A 13,702-nucleotide genomic window follows, 5' to 3' on the forward strand; every position below is an offset into this window, starting at 1 on the left:
TACTGAAGGGCCATTATCTTAGTTCTTTCTCATGCCTGGGTGGCTGCACCCTATTCCTTAGGAAGATCTCTTTTTGCCAGGCTACCTTACTCTGACATCCAGCTGTCACCTGTCAAGGACAAGGGTCCTCAGTAAGTCTCATATTCAGGAGTCTATGGTCATTTGAACTCCCTCAGTATTTCACTGAGGGCATTAAGTTAGAGAATTTGTAGATAAAAACCTATTTTCTACATTAGTATCTTTCAATTCTAAAAGTAATCCCCCCCTTCCCCCATCTCTCTTTTGGGGGTACTTGGGATTTCCAATCTCTGAAGAAGGAAGGGAAGGAGAGATGTTGATGGGAAAGTGGTTTCCCATTAAAGGCCTTTCAATTCCAATTAAAACAAAAATAGAGACTGAGTGCTTGATAAATATATATGGAATAAGAGGTGAGACAGATAGCACCATGAACTCGTTGAAAACGTAAGTCTTCAATCCCTGCCTACGTTAGTTAGTAACACAAAACTTGACATAAAATTGTAATTAGACCCAGATGGGATGTTGGAAGAATTCAATCCACCCTTACACATTCTGTAGATGAGCCCATGGGAATGAGGGTGATGATACTCCCCCAGCATCCATCAGTGTTTTAAAACTTCTTAGGCCCCTAAGAAATAATGAACGAATAAATACATAAATAAATAACTGAGGTCAAGAGAGGCCAATTGAGTTGTCCAGTGCCACATAGTAATTTCATAGTAGACAATGGCCCTTCCTTTCTTAGAGAGTAGTATTGGTAAGGAAGATAAGTTGTATGCATGAGTTTTTTAGTCTTTTAGCTTCCAACCTGCAAATGTCAGTTAGTGGAGTACAAAAGAATCTCCATGTTGAGTTAAGGCTGAACAATAATAGTAAAAAAGACCAGGAAATTGACCATACCAGTATTCCTAAGAGGTCTTAAGATGCCACATAAGATATTTGATCCTAATGAACATGACAACTAATATTAAAAGGGCACCTCAAAGTTTGCAGAGCACTTCACATTTTTTGGTTCAAGTCCCACAACAACCCTGTGAAAAATGTATTACAAGTATAATTATTTTCATCCTACAAATGAAGAAATTAAGAAGCAAAAGACTAAAGTAACTTGTCCATGGTCACACAGTGAGTAAGTAGAATTTGAACCCCAAGCTCCCAGACTCCAAGCCCAGCATTCTTTCTCTTATGTCAGCATTTATACCAAGGGGGGGAGGTCACCCAAAGACCATGTTGAAATGCTAGAAGAGAAATGATATTGCCACAAATTCATGTTTTTAAAAACAAATTTAAAAATATGTAATAGCTCAAATTTGAGAAAATTTAAAGAAACAGCTAATTTCAAAAAATTTAAATTTAGGATTTTTTTTATGACTGGGATCAAGCTTCATATGGGTATTCTAAAGCTAAAAAAATAATTTAAATATTATTTACATAATTTGATATATTTAAATAATAAACACTTTAAATGGTTAAATTATTAGGAATCTCTAGAATATACTTCCCTCAGCAACTATTTACCTATAATTTCCTATTTAGCTATTTGTCTTAATTTCCTATGGTGAAACAACTGAATATGTAGTTTATATTCAATATAATTTTATGTACAAAGTAAATAACAAGGAGTAAGCATTGTGTCCATTCCACAATTTGGATGCTGTAGAACAAGAGAGGACTACTGAACTCATTCCAGAAACAACTAGCTCTGTTCCAGACCTTTTTTCCTTCCTTCTCCCCTAGATAACTATGTGGTGACAGACCATGGCTCTTGTGTTCGCTCCTGCAATGCCGAGACCTATGAAGTGGAAGAAGATGGCGTCCGAAAATGTAAAAAGTGTGAAGGTCCATGCAGTAAAGGTAAGAAAGCTACCGGAGGCCAGAAAGGACCATCTTTGTTATTCTGAACCTTTATTTCCTAGGTCAGGTGGGGTCTTGTCAGGTTTCTTTGAGACAGTACTTTTCTTCATTTCTCAAGGCACCACCACTTCATATACCATAATTTGTTGACTATTTTCAGCGTAATTCAACAACTGTTTATTAAGTGCCTCCTCTGTGCCTTGGGAACACAAACTCAGAATTGGAGATCAATAACCTTGTTAGCATGGGAAGCCTAGCACCGAAAACCACATGTATGAATTTCATATGATGCAGGATAGAATTCATTTGGGAGCATTAAAACAAGGGAGGAGAATAACCCAAGATAAGTATTTGGAGATGTCTGGAAGGGTGCAAGGGAGGACAGCAGCAGAAACTGAGGGATGAATGTCATTAAAGAATTGGAGAGAGAGCCTCACTCTGTTAATCTAGAGTCTTCAGAAAAGCTTTGGGTACATGCACCCTGGGGGAAAGGCCTAAGAACTTGGAAATAGGACCTGATCCAGAGGAGTGAAACAAGAAAAGAATTAATCTGCATTAGGACAGAATAATTCTCAATCATTTTCACTTAGAAGAAAGAACAAAATGAGAGATGGCCTTTTCCCTTAATTTTGGATAAGCCTCAGGCAGAGTCAAGATGGCAGAGAAAAGCCAGGAAGTTGCCTGCACTCTCCCCAGTTTCCCTAGGAAACAATTTTAAATCAAGTCTCTAAATGGATTTTAGAGTGACAGAACCTACAAAAAGATGGAGTGAAACAATTTTCTAGTTCAAGATAACTTAAAAAGACTTCAGGAGAGGTCTGTCTCACTTGGGTAAAAGGAGAGCGCAGCACAGCACAGTGCCTAGGCAAGTCAGTGGGAGGCTCTTAGCCATAGAGCAGATCAGCAACTGAGGCCCTTTGGTTACTGGCTCAGCAGGCCAGTGGCAGGGCAGGCTACCTATAAGGCCTCCAGCCCCAGTGCAGAAGGCAAATTGCCAGCCCTGGAATCCCAGCACAACAGGAATGGCTAGGCTGAGATGCTGCTGCTCAAAGGGCAAGCTGCCAGCACCTGAGACCCCAGTGCAGAAAGCCAGTGACCAGGTACCAAGCCCCAACACAAAAAGTTTGTGCTTCAACAGGAGAGCTCAAAAAATGAGGGAAAAAAAAACAACAGAAAAGAGCCCTGACAATAGAAAGATACTATAGTGACAGAGAAGACAGAAACACATACTCAAAAGAGGAAAGCAGTGTCAAAATGCCTACAGGCAAAACCTCAAAGGAGAATATGAATTGGTTTCAAGACCAAAAAACCTTCTTGGAAGAGCTCAGAAAGGATTTTAGAAATCAAGTGAGAGGTAGAAGGAAGAGTAAGGGGAAAAAATGAGAGGTAGGCAAGAGAGAGTCTACAGCCTGGTAATGGAAGAATAAAAATTGATTGAAGAAAACAATTCCCTAAAAAATTCAGTTGGCCAAATAGGGGGAAAAGTCCACTGAAGAAAGCAACTCCTTAAAAAGTAGAATTGGCCAAATGAAAAAGGAGATACAAAAGCTAACAAGCAATTAATTCCTTAAAAACTGGAATTGGGTAAGTACAAGCTAATAATTCTATAAGACACCAAGAATCAATCAAACAAATACTAAAGAATAAAAAAATTAACCCAATAAGGAGAAGAAAATGTAAAACACTTCATGACCTGGAAAAATAGATCCAAGAGAGATAAATTTAATTGGACTATCTCAAAGCCATGATCAAAAAAAGAGACCTGAATATAGCATCTTTCAAGAAATTGTCAAGGAAAACTGCCCTGATATTCCAGAACCAGAGGGTAAAATAGTAATTGAAAGAATCCACAGATTACCCCCTGAAAGAGATACCAAAATGAAAACTCCAAAGAGTATTGTAGCCAAATTCCAGAATTATCAGGTGAAGGAGAAAATACTGCTAGCAGCCAGAAAAAAACAATTCAAATATCAAGGAGCCACAGTCGGGGTTACACAGGATTTAGCAGTTTCTACATTGAAGAATTGGAGGATTTGGAATATGATATTCTGGAAGACAAAGGAACTTGGATTACAACCAAGAATCAACTACTCATCACTTTTTACATTCTCTCTTTTTTTTTTTTATCATGGTTTTTAGGTAGTCCAATCATTCTTAAATTATCTCACGTAGATTTATTTTTCCAGATCATGAAGTATTTTACATTTTCTTCTATTTGTTGGGTTAATTTTTTCATTCTTTAGGGTTTTTTTGACCGATTCTTGACATCTCATAGAATCATTAGCTTGCACTTGCCCAATCCTAGTTTTTAAGAATTATTTTCTTCAGTTAGCTTTTGTATCTCCTTTTCCATTTGGTCAATTCTATTTTTTAAGGAGTTGTTTTCTTCAGTGTACTTTTTCCCCCCCACATTTGGCCAACTGAATTTTTTAAGGAATTGTTTTCTTCAATCCATTTTTATCCTTCCTTTTCCAATGTGGATTTCAGAAAAACCTGGAAAGACTTACATGAACTGATGCTGAGTGAACTGAGAAGAACCAGGAGAACATTGCACACAGAGACAGCAACATTGTGTGATGATCAACTGTGATAGACTTAATTCTTCTCAGCAATACAATGATCCAAGACAATTCCAAAAGATTTATGATGGAAAATGCTATCCATATCCAGAGAAAAACTATGGAATCTGAATGCAGATAGAAGCATATTATTTTCACTTTTTTCTTTCTCATGGTTTTTCCCTTTTGTTCTAATTCTTCTTCCATGACATGACTAATGTGGAAATATGTATAACATGATTATATGTGTATAGTCTATATCAGATACTGCTTGCTGTCTTGGGCAGGGAAGGGAGAGAGAGAGAAAAATTTGGAGCTCAAAATTTTATGAGAAGTGCATGTTGACAACTATCTTTACATGTAATTGGGGAAAAATAAAATACTATTAAGTGGGGGTGGAAAATAAAAAAATTGAATACACCTTTTGTCTTCTATTATATCACAATGTTCTTTTTCCACTTTGTGCTCCTTCTGCATCCTAGGATGCTACCTCAAGGGCCATGAAAAGAGATTCATGGCCATCTGGCATGTGGCAGGCTATGGGATTTAGAGATGCAGAGGATTTGGGAAACAGATGTTTCCCACAGGAGGGTCGAAGTTTTTCTTTCCCCAGATTATCTAATAGGAGGGATGCGTATGTGTGTGTGTGTGTGTGTGTGTGTGTGTGTGTGTGTAAATTAATGAAAAATCTGTGATTCTGTCAACCTTAGTAATTTTTGTCTATTCTCAATGTGAAAATTCCTTTCATCAAGACATCACAAACTACCTTTATGAGTCAGCTAGATATTACAGCAGTTAGAATATTATACTCAAAGCCAAGAAGATCTGCCTCAAATACTTAGTAGCTATATCCTTGGGCAAGTCATTTAACCCTAGCCATCTCAGTTTCCTCATTTGTTATCCTCATCCCCTCAAGGAGATTTGACTTGGTTGCTTCCAAGGTGCCCTATAGTTCTAAATCGATGATTCAATGATTATAAGACATACCTGGTACTGTCTACACCATGGAGTCCATGGACCCCTAAACATCTGTGAATAGATTTTAGGGGATCCATGAATTTTTAAGAAATATTTTGGCAACTGTATTTCAATACAACCTTTTTTTTTAGTAAGATGGTGTACTTATTTTATGAATTTGAAGACATCATTCTAAGACAAAGTCTATAGACTTCACCAAACCACTAATGGGGTCCAGGACGCAAACCCTTACCACACTAAGATCTGGAAAGTCTTTATCTTGGGTCTGTTCCTGTGTGTGTGTGTGTGTGTGTGTGTGTGTGTGTGTGTGTGTGTGTGTGTGTGTGTGTGTGTGTGTATGTATTAATGAGCATTATATAGATATACCATACATATATACATGTCATACATATACATACATGTCACATTTCTTCCTATACTCCTTCCTTCCTGCCTCTTCCCTCCTTCCTTTTTCTTTTCCTTCCTTCCTTTCCTCCCTCCTTTCTTCTCTTCCCTTTTTTCTGCATTTCTCTCTCCCTGCCTTTCTTTCTTTTTTTCCCCTTCCTTCCTTCCCTACTACCTAATAATGGTATTTTATGGTATCATTAATAATTGCCTATTAATAAATGCATGAAAAGGCCATTGGGCCATTGCTATAATAGTGTATAATAATCAGCAGCTATTACTGAGCAAAGGTGGAAACCTTAAAGAAGTCTATAACCCTAAACTCTTCCTGGAACTGGCAGCTATCCCAAAATTAATATCTTCATTTTACAAAGGAGGAAACTAAGACCCACCCAGGGAGATGAAACAAATAGTGCCACATCATATTGATATCTGGAATGTTAATCTAATGCTCTTTTCTCACTGGCTGTGATGGAAGAGGGAGAGGGTCACACACACACACACACACACACACACACACACACACACACAATTAGTTTAGTGAAAGGCTCAGCTGCTATATTCATCCTATTTTACCTGCCTGGAAGAGTCAGCCAGGGTTAGTGGTCAGCTGGTGAATTTTTCATCATTGAAATGAATGGATTGTTGAACTGAATCTCTCTTGTATGACCTAATGATAGATTTGTCCCCCTTTCTGAATGGGATTTAAATAGTAGTGATCAGTCATTCAAAACTAAATGAGAGTTATTTTGCACAATGAGGGAGACATTTTGAAATTCATCTGGAAAGTTATTCATTTTAGAAACCTGGACTGAATAATCTTCTCTGCTCTCCTCATAGTTTGCAACGGAATAGGAATTGGCGAATTTAAAGATGTGCTCTCCATCAACGCAACCAACATCAAACAATTCCAGAACTGTACTACTATCAGTGGCGATCTGCACATCTTGCCTGTTGCATTTAAAGGGTAAGAAGTTTGTGAAAAGGAAATGCCCAGAGAAAGTGTGCTACTTCTTTTGAGTCTGGATCCCTGAATGATAAGTTTCTATGTTTATTTCAGTGACTCCTTCACGAATACTCCACCTCTAGATCCCAAAGAACTGAATATTCTCAGGACTGTGAAGGAAATATCAGGTTTGTATAAAACCCCCAAGAATCAGGCAGTGTTAGAGCTGGAATCAAGCTGACAGGTCATGTAACACAAAATCCTCATTTTATAGAAACAGACCCAGAGTAGTAAAGTGACCTTTCCCAAGGTCATATGGTTAGGCAGTGAAGGGGGTATGGCTAGAAATCAGAGCTTCTACCACCCTTATGGCATGGCATTCAATAGTTTTATATATATATATATATACTTGTACATGACCAGTGGTATAATCTGGGGTTCAGGGAAAAGGAACCCAACCCTTCAGTTGAAATTTCATCATTTAAAATTAATTTCTACTCTTGCCCCTAGTTTAGACTGTTTCTCTAAGTTCCTCATCCCAGCACTATCTCTGTTTTGCTTAAAGGAAACAGGATTACATTCAGAACAGTTCTATAATAAGATTTCAAAAGGGTAAATTATCAGTTTTCCCAACATCTTGGTCCCCTTTCCACATTTTCCAAAGTCAGTGTAAAGGTATCATCATCCATCCTCCTTAAGGGAATGAAGTTACAATAAGGCCAAGGGGAAGAAATGGATGGTGATTTTTCAGGCATGATTATGAGAGGGTATACCTCAACAGGCAAAGTAAACAAGACTGTCTCAGAGGCTGGACAGGGGTCCACAGAAAAGAAATTGGACAGATTTGGCAATTTCGCATGGGCCCTGTAGGAAAGGGTCTAAATCACTATTTTGACATTTAGTCTTCAAGTTCAAATGTCATGGCAGAAACAGATAAGCATGTGGCAATACCCACTTTTAACTGGTTTATTTCTAAGGAAATTACATGACCTGTAAAGCACTTTCCATTTTGTTCATTTAAATTTTCCCTCTCTTCTTTTGAATCAAATTGACTCATGACTTATCGATTTTATTAGTCTTTTCAAATAACAAGCTTTTAGTTTACATTTCATTTCTATAATTTTGTTTTGGCTTCTAGTTTGCCTATTTCTCTTCCAATTTTTAAATATATCCTCTTTTAGATTTTTTTTGGCTTTCTAATTTTTAAATACATTTTCAGTTCATCATCTCTTTTCCTATTTTGCTAACTCATGTTTGTAGGAATAACTTTTTTCCCATGGGGACTACTTTAGCTAACTCTAAATCTATGATCCTATGAAACATATTGACTTTCAGGATTTTTGCTGATTCAGGCTTGGCCTGAAAACATGACTGACCTCCACGCTTTTGAACATCTGGAAATTATACGAGGCCGAACAAAGCAACAGTAAGTAGCCAACAATCCTAACCATAGCCGTGTCACAGTATCTTAGTCAATGAAAGATAGGACTCAACCTTATCTGTTCCAGAGGCTGGCTCTTTAGGGGTTCAGCAAGGAGAGGGGCTGTGGAAATTAGCCAGATAATTCAGGTGAAGCTGAGTATTTGGTATCTGCTTGAATTATCCAGGAAACTCCCATTGGCTTTGGGAGTGATATCTGACCAGTTTATAATGTAACATATTTCTGACTTTGCTAGAAATTCAACTGTAATAACTAAACAGAAATTATTAAATAATCAATATAACCAGTAAGGAGGGGTATGGGAAGAGGGCTAAGTACAATTACCCTGAATATTAGAGCTGTTTTTCATAATTAGACTTCTAATTATATTCTATATTGCTATGTAGTAACCAAATAAATTCAAGTCTGGTGAAAGTCATCTTTCAGATTACAAAATAGTCATACCTCTTGGTACTCAAATACAGTTAGTCTGGATCTCCAAAATGTCCCCCTTTGACCAGAATTTTTTCAATTTAATTAATGTAATAAGCCTTTATTAAGCATCCACTATGTGTAAGATACTCTGATAAGCACTGGAGATACAGAAATACAAACAAGAAATGCCTTGCCCCTAAGGTGAGGAGCAGACATTCTATTCAGGGCATACAATATGAACCAGATAGGCAAATAAAAGATATGCAAAGAAAATACAAAGCAATTTCTGGTGGGTGGTGAGAATACTAATAACTGGAGGAGGGAAAGGCCTTGAATGTTAGGTGGAGCCTGAGCTAAGTCCAGAAGGTACAGGGTGATTAAGGTAAAGGCACACAGTTCTTACCCAGCTTACATTTGCGTAACTTCAAAGTATCAGCATATGCACCCATAACAAAAAGCCTCTTGGTATATTCCTTCAGAACAATAGATCATCTGTGTGGCTCCTTGCCAGGATCACTTCCCAGAGGTCTGGTGTCAGGCTCTGCTTAAAGTCTTCTCATGGTGACTGGAGATGGGGCAAGCTAAGGACATTCACTTTACAGGATGCGCACTGTGAGGAGTCACTAAATAGGAGTGCCCTACCTTTGTGGGAGCCCAGTTTTTGTTCTCCAATACCAGATAACTCTGGAGCCCATCACTTGCTGGTGCTTGAGCTTGGGCACCTAATCTCCAAGGAACACAAGACTTTGCTGCTTGCCAGTAACTACTCCACACTTGGTATTCAGTAATTTCAAATGGCCCGTCAATAATTATGTACATATTTATATGCTCAGTACCTAGCATAATGATTGGCACATCAGAAGCATTTAATAAATGTGTATTGAATTAATTGAATGCATGAATGAATGGGGTGGGGGGGAAGAAAATAGGGTTACTTTTTAAAAAGTTGCAAAGATTGTGATTCACCTATGGATTTGCTGAATCACCTTCTCTGCTGTGCTGATATTAGAATCCACAGAGGGAAGGCTAGATGCCAGGAGACAATTTTTAACCAAAATGATGTGGCTGGTGGGATTGTACTGATACAGAGAAAATTTGCTCATGAGAAAATCAAAATATCCATCCTTTCCCAGGGTGGGAGATGGGTATGAGCTGCTGACATTAGCAGTCAGGGTGGCCAAGAAGTGATTCTTCACTCTCAGGATGTTGTAGTTTCACTGCTTCTTGTTAGACCTCCAGGAGCGTGACATTTGAGAGAGTTCTTCAAGCCATCCATGGTGCACTTGAGAGATGGGAGCATTCTCAAGAAAGACCCCATAATCCCTTATCCAACCTGTGCTGTTTGGCTTAACCCCTTGGCACAGTTCCCTTTCCCCACTCCTGGGAAGAATGCCTTCTACCACACATCCAACAATGCTTATCTGGTCTTTTCTTGAAGACATCCAATGTGGGAAACTCTCCAGAGGCTGTAATCGACTTGATTTGTTGATTGTAATTTGGTGGATGCCTTCCCCACAAATTTCCTATGCTTTGGGTGAGGAGAAGGGGATCGCTTACCACTTTGGGTTTGGCATGGTGATTTGTTTTCTCCTCTGCTTTCCTAAAAATGTGTTTTGGTTTTTTAGTCAAAAAAAACCAAAGTTCATCCTGGTTTCAGAATTTTTGAGAGTTTTTTGTTACCCCTTGAGTTGATTGGGATTTACCTTAGGTCAGGGATTCTTAACCTTTTTTGTGTTATGGACCCATTAGCCTTTGGTAGGCTAAGGAAGCCTGGGGACCCCTTTTCTGGATGCCTACAGTCATAATTGAAAAAAAAAATGCTAAATTTTCGAGTTTAGTGAAAAAAGAAAAAAAATTTCCCATTCGAGTTCAAGGACCCTCTGAAATATATCCATGGCCACTAGGTTAAGAGTCCCTACCCTAGAATATCTCAAAAGCAGATTTCCTACTTACTTCTGAGCACATCATTTCCCTTTTCTGATACTCAGTTATCTTCTATAAAATAATGACAGAGGTTTCTAATGTGCCTTTTAACTGTAGAGGAATATTATTATGTATTAGTCTTCCTAATCAATGACCTACCATTCAAAGTAAAAGAAGAATAAATCTTGATAGTGAAATTACCCTCCCACAATCACGATCAGATCCTCCATTGAATAGTTTGATCCATATAAGGAGACAATTTTATTCAAAGAGACCAATAGTTTTTATAGATTAATTATTTATTCTACCAGAAATTTTCTGTAATCAATTTCTATTTTTTTATAATCCTAAGAAAAACCAGAGTGGGTAGTCACCTAATTAGTGCCCCTTGAGAGGACTATAGACAATGACCCTTATACAAAATTACCAACTCTCCTATATGTCATTCCAAGATTATCTCTCCATTCCTTTAACATTTTCCAGGAAGATTCTAACTCTCCTGGGAGAGTTATTAATGAAAACTGAGAGCTTATTAATGAATGAACTATTTTTCACGTATGGACAAGAATTATTCTCAGAATAATAACCAGGCTCAGGAGAGGGCATCACAGGAAGGGAAAAGATGTGAGAGTTGCCTTAAGAGAAACTTTACATTGACATGCAAGTAGAGCTAACCTGGGATTCTTATTTAGATTTACAAAAGATCAGAAAATTTTGGCTTTCTTACACAAAGAAAATAATGCCTTTCAAAGCTGTTCTAGAAAGTGCCAGTTTCCTATAGTCTCCAAAAGCATAGGGCATGCCTCCCAACAGTCTAGTTCTTACCATAGTGTGTGCAAACCTGAGGGTGGAAAGGAGAACAGGGTCTCCTTGGAAACTAAGATGATTCTCAGCAATGCTATGTTGTTGTTTTCTCGCCCAACACTTCCTTTTCTTATAACTGATTTATAATTATATGTCAAAATGTTGTCTTTTCTCTCTCCATTTCAGTGGTCAATTTTCTCTTGCTGTTGTTGGCGTGGACATAACTTCCTTGGGCTTACGGTCCCTCAAGGAAATCAGCGATGGTGATGTCATCATCTCAAAAAACAGACAACTCTGTTATGCAAACACAATAAACTGGAGCAAACTGTTTGGAACAAGAAGTCAGAAAACCAAAATCACAAACAACAAAGATGAAAAAGAATGCCGTAAGTGATCAATCCCTGTTGTCTCTCCCCATTACAGTTGTCTGTCCTGGTGGGTTTGCCTTCACCAAAGGTCTTCAAGCAGAGGCTGAATAACGGCCAGTCAAGGATACTGCAGAGGCAATTTTTGTTCAGATATGGAGGCAACTTGATGGCTTCTGAGGCTGTCCTCTTGAACTCTGAGATTCGATAATTATAGAGATGATTAATTAGCTATGACTCAAACAAAGCTATGGTTCTTACTTGGATGCCTAAATCATCTTCAGGCTTTAAGCAAGAATGAAAGAAACCAGGGAATCTTTGTTCCTAGCTTATCCATTCTTTTATGTGATCCAGATTGGAACTGTTTTAATAATTCCTACCTCAGCTGAGTTTATCTAATGATGAGTTTTGACAATGATGAAAACAGTCAACATTCAAATGAAAAAATGTGAATGAAGTAATTTCTACACATCAGTCTACTTTCCAATTTAAAATACTTCCATTATTGTAATTGTTTTTCTGCCTTTAGATATAAGAAGTTGCCTCTTACGCTTCAGTATCTATAATAGAATAATCCCTGTTTGCCACCATTATTCCAATAGCCCTGTCCTTCTCGGCTTTCCCAAACAATATTTTGATATGATAAATAAACTAAGATTCTCGAGTGAAAAATGAGTAGTATTTAACATTATGAGTTTTGGGGATTTCCTGTTTCCTAAGTTTTCATCACATGGTGACACATAAGCATACCTATGATACAAGATAAAAATTCAACTTTATAAATGCAGGAGGTAGAAACTGGAACTGAAGACCACAATTCTGATGGAAAAGGGAGTCTTTTCAGTAGACTACAAGGTGAGATAAGTCCAAATAGCAAGTAATCATTCAGCCTCTATGCTAAGCTTTCTAGTCATAGGGAAGTGATTGCCCTTTGGCTACAACCCTCAGTGTATTCAAAGTCTGCTTGAAGACAGGTATAATGCCCAGATTAGTGGAGGTAATAATGCCAGTACTACTAATAAAAATGATGATGATAACAATGACAAAAACAGCTAGCGCTTCAGATGAGAGAACAGAGGCTGAAGGAGTCAGTATCTAACTCAGGATTTGAACTCTGGTCTTCTTAACAACACTTCTTATACAACACTCCATCAACTGCACCACATAGCTGCCCTGTAATATAGTTCCACCACATCACGTAGCTGTCATCATTCTACCACATTCTGCTGTGGTCAGGGCGGGTTTGGGGCATTATACTCAGATCTGGATGACATAGTTTAGGAACGGCAGAAAAGAGCTATGACAAGAGATCATAATGAGAAAAGAAATTACACCACATCCTACGAAGATTGGTCTGGAAAAGACTTAACTGTCTTAAAGATTTGGAGGACAATCATTCGAAAATGGGATTAGATTGGTACTGCATGATCTCAGGAGCAAGAATGAGTTGCAAAGGGGAATATTTGTGCTTGGCATAAGGAAAAACTGCCTAATGGCAGTGAATTGGCCCAGGAGATAGAACACTGGACCTGGAGTCAGGAAGATCTGGGTCCTTCAGACATTTATTAGGTGTATGACCTTGGGCAAGTCACTTATCTCATTTACCTCAGTTTCCTCAACTGTAAAATACTAATAATTTTAGGACCTATCTCTCCAGGTTGTTGTAAGGATCAGATGAAATAATATTTGTAAAGTTCTTAGTACAGTTCCTGGCACATACTGGACACTATATAAATGCTGTTATTGATCATAAAATTGTCACAACATGGACTATGCTGCCTCTGGAGGGAGTAAACTTCCTTGTTGAAGACCTCCAAGATGAAACTGGTTATCCACTTACTGGAGATTCTTGGTCAAGTGTTTCAGATCATAGACCAAAGGTTGGAAGAGATCTTAAAGGCCATCTAATACAACTCCTTCATTTTAAAGATTAGGAAATTGAGGCACAAGAAATTTAAGTGAATTTGCTCATGGTCACCCAGATTATAAGCATTAGAGATATTTTGGACTGCTAGAT

General features: G+C 38.0%; 1 protein-coding gene across 3 annotated transcripts in view; it reads left to right on the top strand.

Moving 5' to 3' along the window:
* EGFR (epidermal growth factor receptor) overlaps positions 1–13,702 on the top strand; it is a 232,257-nt gene that overhangs the window by 166,427 nt on the left and 52,128 nt on the right. For all 3 annotated transcript variants that reach the window (XM_072598193.1, XM_072598194.1, XM_072598195.1), the window contains exons 8-12: positions 1,756–1,872; positions 6,633–6,759; positions 6,853–6,926; positions 8,074–8,164; positions 11,507–11,706. In XM_072598193.1, the coding sequence (XP_072454294.1) occupies positions 1,756–1,872; positions 6,633–6,759; positions 6,853–6,926; positions 8,074–8,164; positions 11,507–11,706 (609 nt within the window). The remainder of the gene's footprint in view (positions 1–1,755; positions 1,873–6,632; positions 6,760–6,852; positions 6,927–8,073; positions 8,165–11,506; positions 11,707–13,702) is intronic.

Source organism: Notamacropus eugenii, chromosome 3 (genome assembly GCF_028372415.1).
Source record: "Notamacropus eugenii isolate mMacEug1 chromosome 3, mMacEug1.pri_v2, whole genome shotgun sequence".
Classification (NCBI taxonomy): Eukaryota; Metazoa; Chordata; class Mammalia; order Diprotodontia; family Macropodidae; genus Notamacropus; species Notamacropus eugenii.